The 13,769-nt window shown below is 39.4% G+C and overlaps 1 protein-coding gene across 3 annotated transcripts in view; it reads right to left on the bottom strand.

Moving 5' to 3' along the window:
• ITGA8 (integrin subunit alpha 8) overlaps positions 1–13,769 on the bottom strand; it is a 193,481-nt gene that overhangs the window by 48,278 nt on the left and 131,434 nt on the right. For all 3 annotated transcript variants that reach the window (XM_027594760.2, XM_027594757.2, XM_027594758.2), the window contains 2 exons: positions 12,424–12,503; positions 7,093–7,173 (listed from right to left, as the gene is read on the bottom strand). In XM_027594760.2, coding sequence (XP_027450561.2) covers positions 7,093–7,173; positions 12,424–12,503 — 161 coding nt within the window. The remainder of the gene's footprint in view (positions 1–7,092; positions 7,174–12,423; positions 12,504–13,769) is intronic.

Here is a 13,769-nt window from a genome sequence, read left to right as displayed (position 1 = left end):
CCATCTATGAAAAATCTACAGTGAATATCATTCTCAATGGGGAAAAGCTGAGAGCTTTTCCCATAAGGTCAGGAACGTGGCAGGGATGTCCACTATCACCACTGCTATTCAACATAGTATTAGAAGTCCTAGCCACAGCAATCAGACAACAAAAAGAAATCAAAGGCATCCAAATCGGCAAAGAGGAAGTCAAACTCTCCCTCTTTGCAGATGATATGATACTGTATGTGGAAAACCCAAAAGACTCCACCCCAAAACTGCTAGAACTCATACAGGAATTCAGTAAAGTAGCAGGCTATAAAATCAATGCACAGAAATCAGTGGCATTCCTATACACCAACAACAAGACAGAAGAGAGACAAATCAAGGAGTCGATCCCATTTACAATGGCACCCAAAACCATAAGATACCTAGGAATAAATTTAACCAAAGAGGCAAAGGATCTGTACTCAGAAAACTCTAAAATACTCATGAAAGAAATTGAAGAAGACACAAAGAAAAGGAAAAACGTTCCATGCTCATGGTTTGGAAGAACAAACATTGTGAAGATGTCAATGCTTCCTAGAGCAATCTACACATTCAATGCAATCCCCATCAAAATATCATCCACTGTTTTTCAAAGAAATGGAACAAATAATCCTAAAATTTGTATGGAACCAGAAGAGACCCCGAATAGCCAGAGGAATATTGAAAAAGAAAAGCAAAGCTGGCAGCATCACAATTCCGGACTTCCAGCTCTATTACAAAGCTGTCATCATCAAGACAGTATGGTACTGGGTGCCTGGGTGGCTCAGATGGTTAAGCGTCTGCCTTCGGCTCAGGTCATGATCCCAGGTTCCTGGGATCGAGTCCCGCATCGGGCTCCCTGCTCCTTGGGAGCCTGCTTCTCCCTCTGCTTCTCTCTCTCTCTCTCTCTCCCTCTCTCTCTCTCTCCCTCTGTCTCTCATGAATAAATAAATAAAATCTTAAAAAAAAAAAAAAAAAGACAGTATGGTACTGGCACAAAAACAGACACATAGATCAATGGAACAGAATCGAGAGCCCAGAAATGGACCCTCAACTCTATGGTCAACTCATCTTCGACAAAGCAGGAAAGAATGTCCAGTGGAAAAAAGACAGTCTCTTCAACAAATGGTGTTGGGAAAATTGGACAGCCACATGCAGAAGAATGAAACTGGACCATTTCCTTACACCACACACAAAAATAGACTCCAAATGGTTGAAAGACCTAAACATGAGACAGGAGCCCATCAAAATCCTAAAGGAGAACACAGGTAGCAACCTCTTCGACCTCAGCCGCAGCAACTTCTTCCTAGAAACATCGCCAAAGGCAAGGGAAGCAAGGCAAAAATGAACTATTGGGATTTCATCAAGATAAAAAGCTTTTGCACAGCAAAAGAAACAGTCCACAAAACCAAAAGACAACCGACAGAATGTGAGAAAATATTTGCAAATGATATATCAGATAAAGGGCTAGTATCCAAAATCTATAAAGAACTTATCAAACTCAACACCCAAAGAACAAATAATCCAATCAAGAAATGCGCAGAAGACATGCACAGACATTTTTCCAAAGAAGACATCCAAATGGCCAACAGACACATGAAAAAGTGCTCAACATCGCTTGGCATCAGGGAAATCCAAATCAAAACCTCCATGAGATACCACCTCACACCAGTGAGAATGGCTAAAATTAACAAGTCAGGAAACGACAGATGTTGGTGGGGATGCGGAGAAAGGGGAACCCTCCTACACTGGTGGTGGGAATGCAAGCTGGTGCAACCTCTCTGGAAAACAGTCTGGAGGTTCCTCAAACAGTTGAAAATAGAGCTCCCATACGATCCAGCAATTGCACTACTGGGTATTTACCCCAAAGATACAAATGTAGGGATCCGAAGGGGTACGTGCACCCCAATGTTTATAGCAGCAATGTCCACAATAGCCAAACTGTGGAAAGAGCCAAGATGTCCATCGACAGATGAATGAATAAAGAAGGAGTGGTATATATACACAATGGAATATTATGCAGCCATCAAAAGGAATGAGATCTTGCCATTTGCAACGACATGGATGGAACTGGAGGGTGTTATGCTGAGTGAAATAAGTCAATCAGAGAAAGACATGTATTATATGACCTCACTGATATGAGAAATTCTTAATCTCAGGAAACAAACTGAGGGTTGCTGGAGTGGTGGGGGCTGTGAGGGATGGGGTGGCTGGGTGATAGACATTGGGGAGGTTATGTGCTATGGTAAGCGCTGTGAATTGTGCAAGACTGTTGAATCACAGATCTGTACTTCTGAAACAAATAATGCAACATATGTTAAGAAAAGAAAAGAAGATAGCAGGAGGGGAAGAATGAAGGGGAGTAAGTCGGAGGGGGAGACGAATCATGAGAGACGATGGACTCTGAAAAACAAACTGAGGGTTCTAGAGGGGAGATGGGTGGGGGGATGGGTTGGCCTGGTGATAGGTATTGAAGAGGGCATTCTGTGTGGAGCACTGGGTGTTATGCACAAACAATAAATCATGGAACACTACATCAAAAACTAATGATTTAATGTATGGTGATTAACATAACAATAAAAAATTAAAAAAAAAGAAAATGAGAGACTATCACGAGCAACTTTATGCCATACATGTAACACTTTAGATGAAACAGACAAATTCCTTGAAAGATAAATTGAATGTTTCCCTCTTAAGATCAAGGTAGGGTCTAAAAATAAGGCAAAGATGTCTTCTTGCACCAAGGCTATACTCAATCTTGCCCCGACACTCCCAGTCTGTGCAGTAAGAGAAGAAAAAGAAATACAGAAAAAAGAAATAAAAGAAATAAAAGGCATAACTATGTAGTAAACAACTTTTTCCCCAAAGTGGTGTGGCCTTTGCCCTCAGCTTCTGGGAGGTAGTCTAAGCTCTAGAAATTTTATGCCTGAAAGAAGTATCTTTGTTTTTCTGGGGGTTTTGGGTCACACTGGATATTCTAACAATATGAGTTAGGGTGGGGGTTGCCCACATCAGAAAGACTAACAGTGTGAGTTAGGGTGGGAGCTTGATCGCATCATATCAGACAACCTGGAGACTGCGATCAGTTAAGTGGTCAATCAATTGTTCATGCCTACGTAGTGGGTCCCCAATAAAAACTGTGAACACTGGGACTTGGGGAGTTTCCTCACCTGAGGATACTCCATGCATACTGCTATATATCCATACAAGGAAAGTAATATGTCCTGGCTCCATGGCAGATAAGAACAGACGCCTTGTGTTTGGTATTGCCCCAGGCTCTGACTTACACACTTCTTCCCTTGGTTAATTTTAATTTTTATCTTTTCCCTGTAATGAATTGTACTGATGGGTATAATAGCTTTCAGGGAGTTCTGTGAGTCCTTCTAAGTGATTTATCAACCCTGGGTGGTTTTGGGAAGCACACAACTCTGCAATTTGTATCAGAAGTAAGGGTAATTTCTGGTGGGTTCTATTCCCTCTAACTCCATAGTTGGCTAAACCCTCGCACATACAGATTAGATTAGTCAGGAAAAAAATCAAACTTTGTATTCACAGATGAAATGACAATGCTATAGAAAATTTTAGGAAATCAACAAATAATAAAGCTACTAGAATTTGTAAGCAAGTTTATCAAGATCTCAGGATACTGCTTGCATTTCAAGACTTATTATGTAGATCAGTGGAACGGAATGGAAGGAGCCTCACAGATGGATAGAGGTGTCAAGGAATCCAATGGGGGGAAGATGGTCTGCCAGCCAACAGCATAGCAGCAACTGGATATTCTTAGGCAACAGTGAATCTTGGACCTTACCTCACACCAGATACAAACGTGGTATCACAGACCAAATGTAAAACTGTAAAACTTGCAGGAGAAAACATAGGAAAAAAGTCTTGTGACTCTGGGCAAAGTGAAGAATTTTTCTACAAGGGACAAAAAGAGCACAAACTATAAAATATTTATTTATTTATGTATTTATGTACTTATTTATTTTTAAGGATTTATTTATTTTAGGAAGAGAGAGGGCAAACTATGAAATATTTAAAAGTTGGATTTCATACAAATTAAAAACTTTTGCTTTTGGAACATCACTGTTAAGAAAATAATAAGCCAAATCATAAACTGAGAGAAAAATGTTTGCAGGACATATATCTGATAAATAATTTTGTAGCCAGAGTATGTAGGGAACTTTTACAACTTGATAATAAGAAAGACAACTCAATATAAATGGGCAAAATTTTAAAAGACATTTCAAAAAACCCTACTAAGGGCAAATAAGTAGTGAAAAGATGCTCAATATCACTAGTCATTAGAAAATGCTAATTAGGGGCGCCTCGGTGGCTCAGTCGGTTAAGTGTCTGCCTTCGGCTCAGGCCCTGATCTCAGGGTCCTGGGATCGAGCCTCGTCGGTAGGCCCCCTGCTGAGCGGGGAGTCTGCTTCTCCCTCTCCCTCTGTGTGCTCACTTGAGCTCTCGCTCTCTCAAACAAATAAATAAATCTAAAAAAAAGAAAATGCTAATTCAAACTCAAAGAGATACTTTCACACACTTACTAAAATGGCTAAAAACGAACAAACAAAAACAAACCTCAAGCCCACGCTTGCAAGCATGCAGCACAACTGAACTCACACTCTGCTGGTGGGAATGAGAATTGGAAATGGTACAGCCAGTTTGAAACACAGCTTGGCGATTTCTTATAAAGTTAAACATACCCTTGCCATACAGCTCAACTCCATTTGTGAAATCAAATATCCCAACAAAGACCTGTATGTGAAAGCCAATAGCAGGCTTATTATTAAGAGCCCCAAACTGGGAACAACACAAGGGTTCACCAACCTGTGAATGGACGAATGATCTGTGGGACTTCCGTACAGTGGAATACTTCTCAACAATAAAAAGAAACAGACCACTGATACATGTAAGAACATGGGTGTTTTTTCAAATGCATTATGCTAAGTGAAAGAAGCCAGACTCAAAAGGCTACATTCTGTATGAGTGTAATTATATGATTTTTCTGGGAATATAGTGACAGAAAATAGATCAAGGTTGACAGAGCCTGGGGGTGGGGGCTGGGTTAACTACAAAGGTGCATGAGAAGCTATGTGGGGTGACAGAACTGTTTTACATTGAACATCCTTGTGGTATCTTAATGCTTCAAACTGAACATCTAAAGAAAGGGTAAGTTTTACTTTATTAATTTATACTTCAATAAACCTGACTTAAAAAAACACACGCACACACATCAAACCCCAGAGACTGTGAAAAGGTACTTGCAACATGTGTAGCTGATAAAGGATTAGTGTCTCAACTCTAGAAAAGGAAAGAGTTCCTTCCTATGAATTAATATGAAACAATTAAGTCTCTTCGTAGAAATGTCCTAAAAAATGAGCAGAAATTACCCAATTTGGGAAGAATGGAGACAACAAACACATGAAAAAGCTACTCAGTCTCATTTAGGAATCAGGGAACAGCAAACTGGACCTTGAGTTAGATGGTATTTCTCATCCATCAGATTGGCTCAAAATGAAAATTGCGACCATTTTATGAGTTAGTTAATAACGTGTCACAGTGAAAACTTTCCTCCGTGTCTTGTGGAACAATAGGTAGGTATAATTATTTTGAAAAACAGTTGGGTACTATTTAATAAAGTTAAATAGTGTACACTGTCTGATCCTGAAATTCCACCTCTAAGCAGGTACCCTTCTGACATTCTTCCACATGTGTGCCAGAGGATAGGTACAAGGAAGTTTGTAAAAAAGGAAAAAGAAAACCCCCACGCGTTCATCAGGAGTAGAATGCGTAAGTAAGTGTGGTGTAGCTTTACAATATTAAACTCTTCTGCAACTAAAATGAATGAACTATAGGCACATGCCCTAAAGTGGGTGAATGTCAAAAACATTCATTTGACTGAAAAATATCGCAGAAACATAAACAAAACAAGATTTTGCGTAGCTAAGGTTCAAAGGACTCTCTCATAGGCTACATAGCATGATCATTTATAACAAAGGACCTGGAGACAGGCTGCCTGGACTTGCATTCTAGCTCCCCACGCCCTAGCTGTGTAGCCTTCAGCCCCTTGTGCCAAAATTTCCTCACCCGTGCAGCGAGGATACTGGTACATGTTAAGATGTGCTAATGGGCTGGGGTAGCACATGGAAGGATCAAAACGGCACTAGGTATTATTATTCTTCTCTAATCTACTAGGCGGAGCCTCACTGGTCCCAGGAGGGCAGGCAGGGCTCCTGCCATTGAGAGCAGCAGGGGGCAGCAGTGAGAGGATGCATGGAAGACCATGGCTCTGACTGCAGGGGCTACAGTTGCCATCATGGAGGAGTGGGAACCACTCAGGACTGTGGAAAAGGAAAGGGAACCGGGGTTGCTGGAGCCCAATGACAATTCAGCCCAGAATACCAGTTGACGTTTTTAGCCAAGTCTTTGATTGTCCTGAAGAAATAAGAATTACAATAAAATCACTGGGGTCCACACTTGCATAAGAGAACTACAGACAGTACATTGCTAATTTATTTTCTTCCCCACAGGCATGGATTTCCCAAGATGGTAGTTATTCTAAGCCTTTTCCTTGACCACTGTCCTCCTGTCTCTCAGCTGATTGCATATTGGTACCTTCTTCGAAGAAAAGGACAGAAGGAAAAAGACATAAAATGTAAATCCCAGAAACCCTCACATCTAAGAGTTAGCCATTTGTTCAACTCAAGCTGTAGTATGATGAGGCTGAGTTTTCATTATGCTGAAATAATTACTGGAGAAGTGAGAGTTTCGGGCAATCACAGGTTTGTCGATTTGACCTGACTTCTTATCACTAGTTTTTATAGTCTCATTACTGACCTGTCAGTTTGGGGAATAAAGTGATCTCTTGTTTTGATATCCTTTGAGTTAATTACCATATAGGGTTTACTCCAGTTTTCAATGGAAGTCGAATGATGGGTCGAAAAAAATGAAAATTTATAACCAAAATGAATTGTGATTGCTAATGCATTAGGAAAATTCCGTATAATTTTTACTAGTGTTTTGTCATAATTAAAGCTATTGTTACAGTATAACTACTACAATGCCTTGATTATTACTTACCCTCTTATTTCTACTTGAGCTACAGCAGTGATGTTGATTTGCAGGCTCACAAAATTGCTGTCTGGGTTGTCCCTGTTGGAACTAAAACACAAGGACAATATGATTTAAATATATTTTTTCAGACATGTTACCATATACGATCATAAAAAACATTCTGTAGATCGAAAGAACAACAAACATTACTAACACAATCATTCAGAAGACAATGGTATATCCATTCTACAAAATCATAACCATTTGAAAATGGAAATGCTAAGATTCTTTATGAGTAAAAGGAACGTAATAACTTTCCGTGAAAGACATCTTATCTGAAAACATAACAGCCATCTAGAAAAGCTAACGCTTTTTTGTTTCAATGGCTAAACCAAGAAGGCAGCGAGCTGAGTTCATTTTCCAGCTTCTCCCTTGGACACATTCCTTACTTCTCTGTGCATCAAGTTCATTGCCCATTAAATGGGAAAGGAAGGCACCGTCAACTCCTGATTCTCCATGCTAATAAAGAGAACTAGCATGGATAATCCAAGAGCAGCACATAATGGAAAAAGCGTTTGTGTTTGGCTCTGGAATGCATCACACCATACATTGTTTTGGCAGCAAATTTATCTTCCTTACGGTTTATTTCTGCAGTAATATTAAAATAAATGTACATTCACTGCACGCTCACTGGCTGACTAGGGTGGGGGGCGAGAGTGAATTGAAAGCTTAGCCAATGGCGGGAAGAAGCAAGACCCTAGGAATTTGGGCAGCTCATGCCAAGGCAACTAGGAGATGACATAGATGTTGTCAAGTGCATCAAGAATCTCAGGATAGAAAGTGCGTGTTTAATAATGTTTCTTTGAACAGTGGCAAAGTTATTTTTAAGTCCGCTGTTTTTTTTTTTCCTCTCAAGCAAATACAATTACTATGAAACTTAATTTTTAAAAAAAAGATTTATTTATTTATTTTAGAGAGAGAGAGCGTGGGGGGATTGAGGAGCAGAGGGAGAGGGAGAGAGAAACTCAAAGCAGATTCCATGCTGAGCGCAGAGCCCGAGGTGGGGCTTGATCTCACGAACCTGAGCCGAAACCAAGAGTCGGACAGTTAACTGAATGTGCCACCCAGGTGTGCCTACATATGAAATTTAATTTTTAAAAAATGCATGTTAAGCATCCAGTCCTGTCAGGAAAATGAAACATGTTCTCACAAGAGGCCGGGCCAGTAGCTGAGCTTTGAATGCAGACGCCATTTGCTTTTATAACCCCGTTGTGTCTTCCCTAGAGTCACCCTCATATCCCAAAGATAATGCAGCTTTCAGCAAACAGATGTGGCCACACCACCACGGACAGGTTCATGTTTATATCCAGGTCTCATTAAGAAGAGAAAGCCTCCTCTTTTCATCATCGACTTTCATGCAGATTCAATGATAAGCTTTCACACTGCAGTGGTGGTAATGGGGTATGTTCTGACTGGCTTTTGAAGCTTTCCAAATGTGGGAGCTGGAGAGATGATAAGAGCCGGCTTTCAAGGGAGGAGGAGACAGAATCGTTCCCACAATGCTTTTTGAAAAGCCTTGTCTGATTGTATATACTGATAAGGCCACTTCAACCACAAACACACATAAAAGATATAAACAGGCCAATGTCAGGCTCATTTCCTGTCATGGGGCATCACGGCTAACCTTGTGATGAGTCTAGGGGGACTTGTTCATCAAAGTTTGAACCCCAGTTTCCAGGCCACTTTATTTTTATCACATCTGGGGAAAATCAGTCAACTGAAGAGTTTTTTGTTTTGTTTGGTTTGGTTTTGTATTTTAATTACTGAATTGCTAACCAGCAAGAAGTCATTAAGTAATTCTACTTGTTGCACATTGTGTGGTTCCAAATGCATGACGGGAAACTCTTTAGTTTAGAAATTTAAGTCTCATTGTTCCACACATTACCCAGACTTGGTTCAATTTTCTAGTTCTCACTGCTTTGCAGCAGTGGATATACAAATTAAGAAAAAAATGTTTCATTTGAGCTGTCCCATAATGTCATTGCATTTTGTTTCCACGTGGTTGAAATGACACAATTGCCTTTACTCACAACACCCTGAAAATGTAAATAGGTGTCAGGCACTGAAATCGCCTTCGGACAGAAGTCTCATCTGAAGCTGACAGAGGCTATTTTGCAAAGTAATGAGAGCAATGGCAGATGTGGAGACTAGATCTGGCTGGCTACTCAAAATCGTCCTCTGTCACACAGCCTTGTCATGACACTTGGTGCTGTAATCAACCAGTGGTATCAACAATATGTCCTGGTAAGAAAGGCACTGGGCTTGATATATAACTTAGATGCTTTTCCTTGACCTCTTTCCTGGAAGGAAACCTCCCTTGCTAATACCACTGCTACGTTCAAACAAGCAATCCATCACCCACCGCCCTGGACGCTGAGCTATTTATACTGTTGCTGCTAGTTCTATGCAGGAATGATGGATTTCCTCTCCATGACTACACCCTATGTCATGCACCAAGGATAAATATGTTTTTTACTTATTGCTCCGATGCTATTTTCTTTTTCCTTACTGTTTCCTATTTTCTGTTTTCTAACATTCCCTCTGTGCTTTCTGTGGTCTTTGGAACGTCAGCAAATACAATACAATGTTCATTTCACCACGGCCGAGGAAGCAATGTCAATGACATCACGAAGACCTATTTGTGTGTGGGAATCGAGATCTGAGATCCACTGTAGTCAGGGAGGAGAACGTTTACATGTCACACAGAGCCACGGTGTGAAGAGACCGTTTAATGCAAATATCTGGTAACATGAACTATTTTAAGTTTATTAATAAATAAAGCCCTATTTCTCTTTTGGGTTCTGTTTGTGAAAAAGGACATAAAATGTGGGTAACAGTGGTCCATGTGGTCAAAAGCTTAAGAATTTAGACTTCAGAGCATTTGGTTTAATTTATTTTTGGTTTTAACACATTTAAATTGAAAGCAAACTGTCCATTAAATACTTATTTATGTCCTTGGAGTCTGCCAGCAAAGCATGTAGATAAATGCTCACCTCAGTGTTAAGTATTCTCAAGCATTTTCATCTCTGAAAGGTCTGTTTTGGGAATTTGATGGTTTATGTATGTCCCTGTAGCCCTTCTGGTTCTTCATTTCTGCATTTTTATATATATTTTTCAGGATAATGTTAAAATAGTCATGAGTTTCTATAGCATGTAAGGATAGAATATAATCACTGTCCATTCTTTTAGATGAAGGGGGATGTTAAAATGTGGCCATTTCTATTTTCCATCAAATTTAGCACTTCATTGCTGAATTCACTATTTGAATGATGATCTCCAGGATGGATTTGGGAAAGGCATTTAGAACATCATTTGGTGTCCTTTGCTCCTTGAGTGAATTATTAGTTGCATTCATTCTATTACCTGTAACTGTAATCAGAAGTAAGAAGGATGTGTCAAGGAATTTGCTTTACATTTTTGTACCAGATTTTCTTTTCAATAAAGGGTTTATATTTCATGAGAGATGTATCTTCATGCCATTGCAGGACCAATGTCACAGACAGTAATGGTGAGAAAAAGAAACTTCAGGCTACCATCTGGAATGATGGTGGTCCTCACTATGGAGTGCCTTTACTTTTTTTCTTTTTTTCTGAAAACTTACAGATATTTCCCAAATGAAAATATTTAGGACTACCTGAAATTTTTGGAAGATACACATTTATATTGATACAAAGAAGTGATTTAATAAGCTTTTGGTAAAATGATATTACAGAATTCATTCTGCCTGCATCTCAGCACTAAGATGGGTAAAATTTTTAAAAATCTCTAGCCGAAAATAGTAAGTTAAATTTTAAAAAAGACCTAATTAAGGTCAGAAAAGGACCTAAGGTAAGTGAGAAGACCTTCCTTCTTAGAAATCTATCATAAAATTTAGGGGATGTGGTTTGTGATATTGGTTGTAGATTTTTCAAAAAATTTTAAAAAGATTTATTTCTTTGAGAGAGAGAGAGAGAGAGAGCATGAATGGGAGGGGCTGAGGGAGAGGGAGAGAATCCCAAGCAGACTCCATGCTAAGCGTGGAGCCCAACGTGGGGCTTGATCTCAGGACCCTGAAATCATGACCTAAGCCAAAACCAAGAGTCAGTTGCCTGAACCTGACAATCCAGGTTCCCCTAGGTTGTAGATTTTAAAAATCTGCTATATTCTTATAGAGCTTATATACTTTTAAAAAACTCTAAACCTTTAATCAAAGTAGCTATCAAAAAGTAATCCATTGCACAAAGTCAACACTCTCCAATCACTTCTTCTAGGACAGAAGGTAAGTTTAGAGATTGAGTCAAACTGCACACTAGTGTTTGAGAACCAAACTGTAAAGACGGACTTCAGAGTTGTGTTATAGTTAGAATAAGGGTCCACCACACTGAACATATGCTGTTTATATCAATGTTGTTCAGACATTTAAAATTGCAGACCACAAAAGAAATAGATACATTTCACAGGGTATCTTACTATACACATTTATATTTATCTAATTGGATTGTTTCATGAACAGGACTCTGGCATATTACATTCTATTCAATCTCCTTTTCTTTTAATACTGGCCTGGGGCCATTAAATTGATCCCATTACTGTCTAACGGGTTGAAATCCACAGTTGGGCTTTCCTGCACACTGCTCCCTACAAGTCTTCCCACTCATTATATATTATTTTCGGCCATGAAGGAGCAAACAGAATAGACAGTGAAAAAGTAGTTACACTTGAACATCTGTAAAGGGTCAGTCTTAGGAAAAAGGGGCAGCTACTTACCTGCTTTGGCTTGTAGTTACCAGAAAAGGCCCTGAATGAAGGCTCTGAATGAATATATGATCACACCTGCTTCCTGCCATGGTGCTCACAATGAAACTGTCAGAGACTCATTGATTCTTGAAGAATCAGATTTCAAGATTGCAAATGCATAATCTATGCTTTTTTGCAAAAATTTTATTCTCAGGGATTAGCCGACCCCCAGCTGAGAGCCTGGTGGGTATGTAGTAGGGGTGTTGGTGAGGGTGGGAGAAGGGAAGTGAATCAGGATGAGGAAAAATGGAGGTAAATGGGAGTGGGAGGGTGCCCAGGACGCAATATCTAGGAAAATAACTTGGCCTATAGAATAGGTCTCTTTTCTAAAATAATAATAATAATAATAATTAATTTAAAAATTACAAAACTGAAATAACAGAAACAAAGGAAAAATGATCTGTGTAAGTCTGGGTTCTAATTTTAGGAGAACTTTTAAGGTTAAGGAGCTTGAAGAGTGGCCATTCATTTCACTCTCTATATTGAATGCTGACCATAATTTTAGGCACTTAAAAATCTAACCTTCTGATTTGGAGATCGAAGTTAATGCTCATGTTTGTTTTCTCAAGACGTGGAACTGCAAATCGGAGGCCCAGAGAATACTAGAAGAAAAAAAATCACAAGACACTAAGTTTATGACAGGGAGGGACTTGCTACACAGCGTAAAAATCTTTTTTAAGTCATCTCTGCAAATCCCCCACCCTAGATTGCTGTCCCTTCCTTTGCTCCCACCCTGGGTTGCTAAGAGGAAGTCATGTAACTAAGATGGCAGAGCCCAGACAATTCAAGTCCCCATACATTGTGGTTCCTTCCCTTCATTTAGCCCCGTACAAACTCTTCTCTGGCCACCTTCCTACGTGCTAAATTAAAAGCAACCTGAATATGCGAGAGATGATTTGGATAACAGTAATGCTTGTGTTTGATGCACATTTAGGTAGTCATTGAAATTAGGGCTGTGAAGTCTATGCAGATGAGGAAAATGCTTCTAATGTAATGATGACCCATAAAGAAACAGGTTACACAGTTGTATGTGCAACGTGTTTCACCTATTGTTTTAAAAGTTTATTGATGGAAAAATTACTGTACAGGAGTGAGGGTGTATGGTAAGAAAATATACCAGAATAACACGCTATGGGTATAATAAGGTTATGAGTGTACGGATTGTTTTTTCCACCTTTCTTTATTTTCTCAAGTTTTAAAGCCGTTCTTATTATTTTTTTAATTGGAGGACAGATTTTTAAAATGTTGGGGAAAATAAATCCAATGACAATATAAATAAGGAACTGAAAATAAGAGCTAAGCAATTGTATGACTTACTCTCCCATGTATTGTGGTAAACCTTACATGCCTTGTCTCACATAATCGTGACAACCACCCCACAGGTAGGTGCTGTGATTGCTGACATTTTACAATCGAGCAGTAATCTGAGGGTTAGGGAGATGAAGTTCCTTCCTCCAGGTGCACAGCAAGTGAATTGTAGAGCTGGAATTGAAATTCCTGCAAACTGACTCCAGCACCTGTACTCTTCTTGGCTATTAAGCTATGAGAATCCAATCAGTGATTAAAAACTCGTGTTAATATGAACCAGTAATAATATGAACTAGTAAATCTTTATTTTTATCATAAATCATCATCATTATTTAACTAGCCCTTACTGATTGTGCTACCAGCCAGGAACTGCCCTAGTGGCTTTATATACATCATATAATTGCACTGCTCCAAATATTCCTAAACATGGGGCTTCTTGCCTTTCAGTGTGACTCATCCGAGGTATCACAACTGATAAATGGCAAAGCTGGGATTCAAACCCAGGTGTGTCTAATTATTAAGCCTTTGAATCCTAACGCTGCAGCCATGATGATTTCCTT

Source organism: Zalophus californianus, chromosome 9 (genome assembly GCF_009762305.2).
Source record: "Zalophus californianus isolate mZalCal1 chromosome 9, mZalCal1.pri.v2, whole genome shotgun sequence".
Taxonomy (NCBI): Eukaryota; Metazoa; Chordata; class Mammalia; order Carnivora; family Otariidae; genus Zalophus; species Zalophus californianus.
This window is presented reverse-complemented; position numbering and strand designations above follow the sequence as displayed.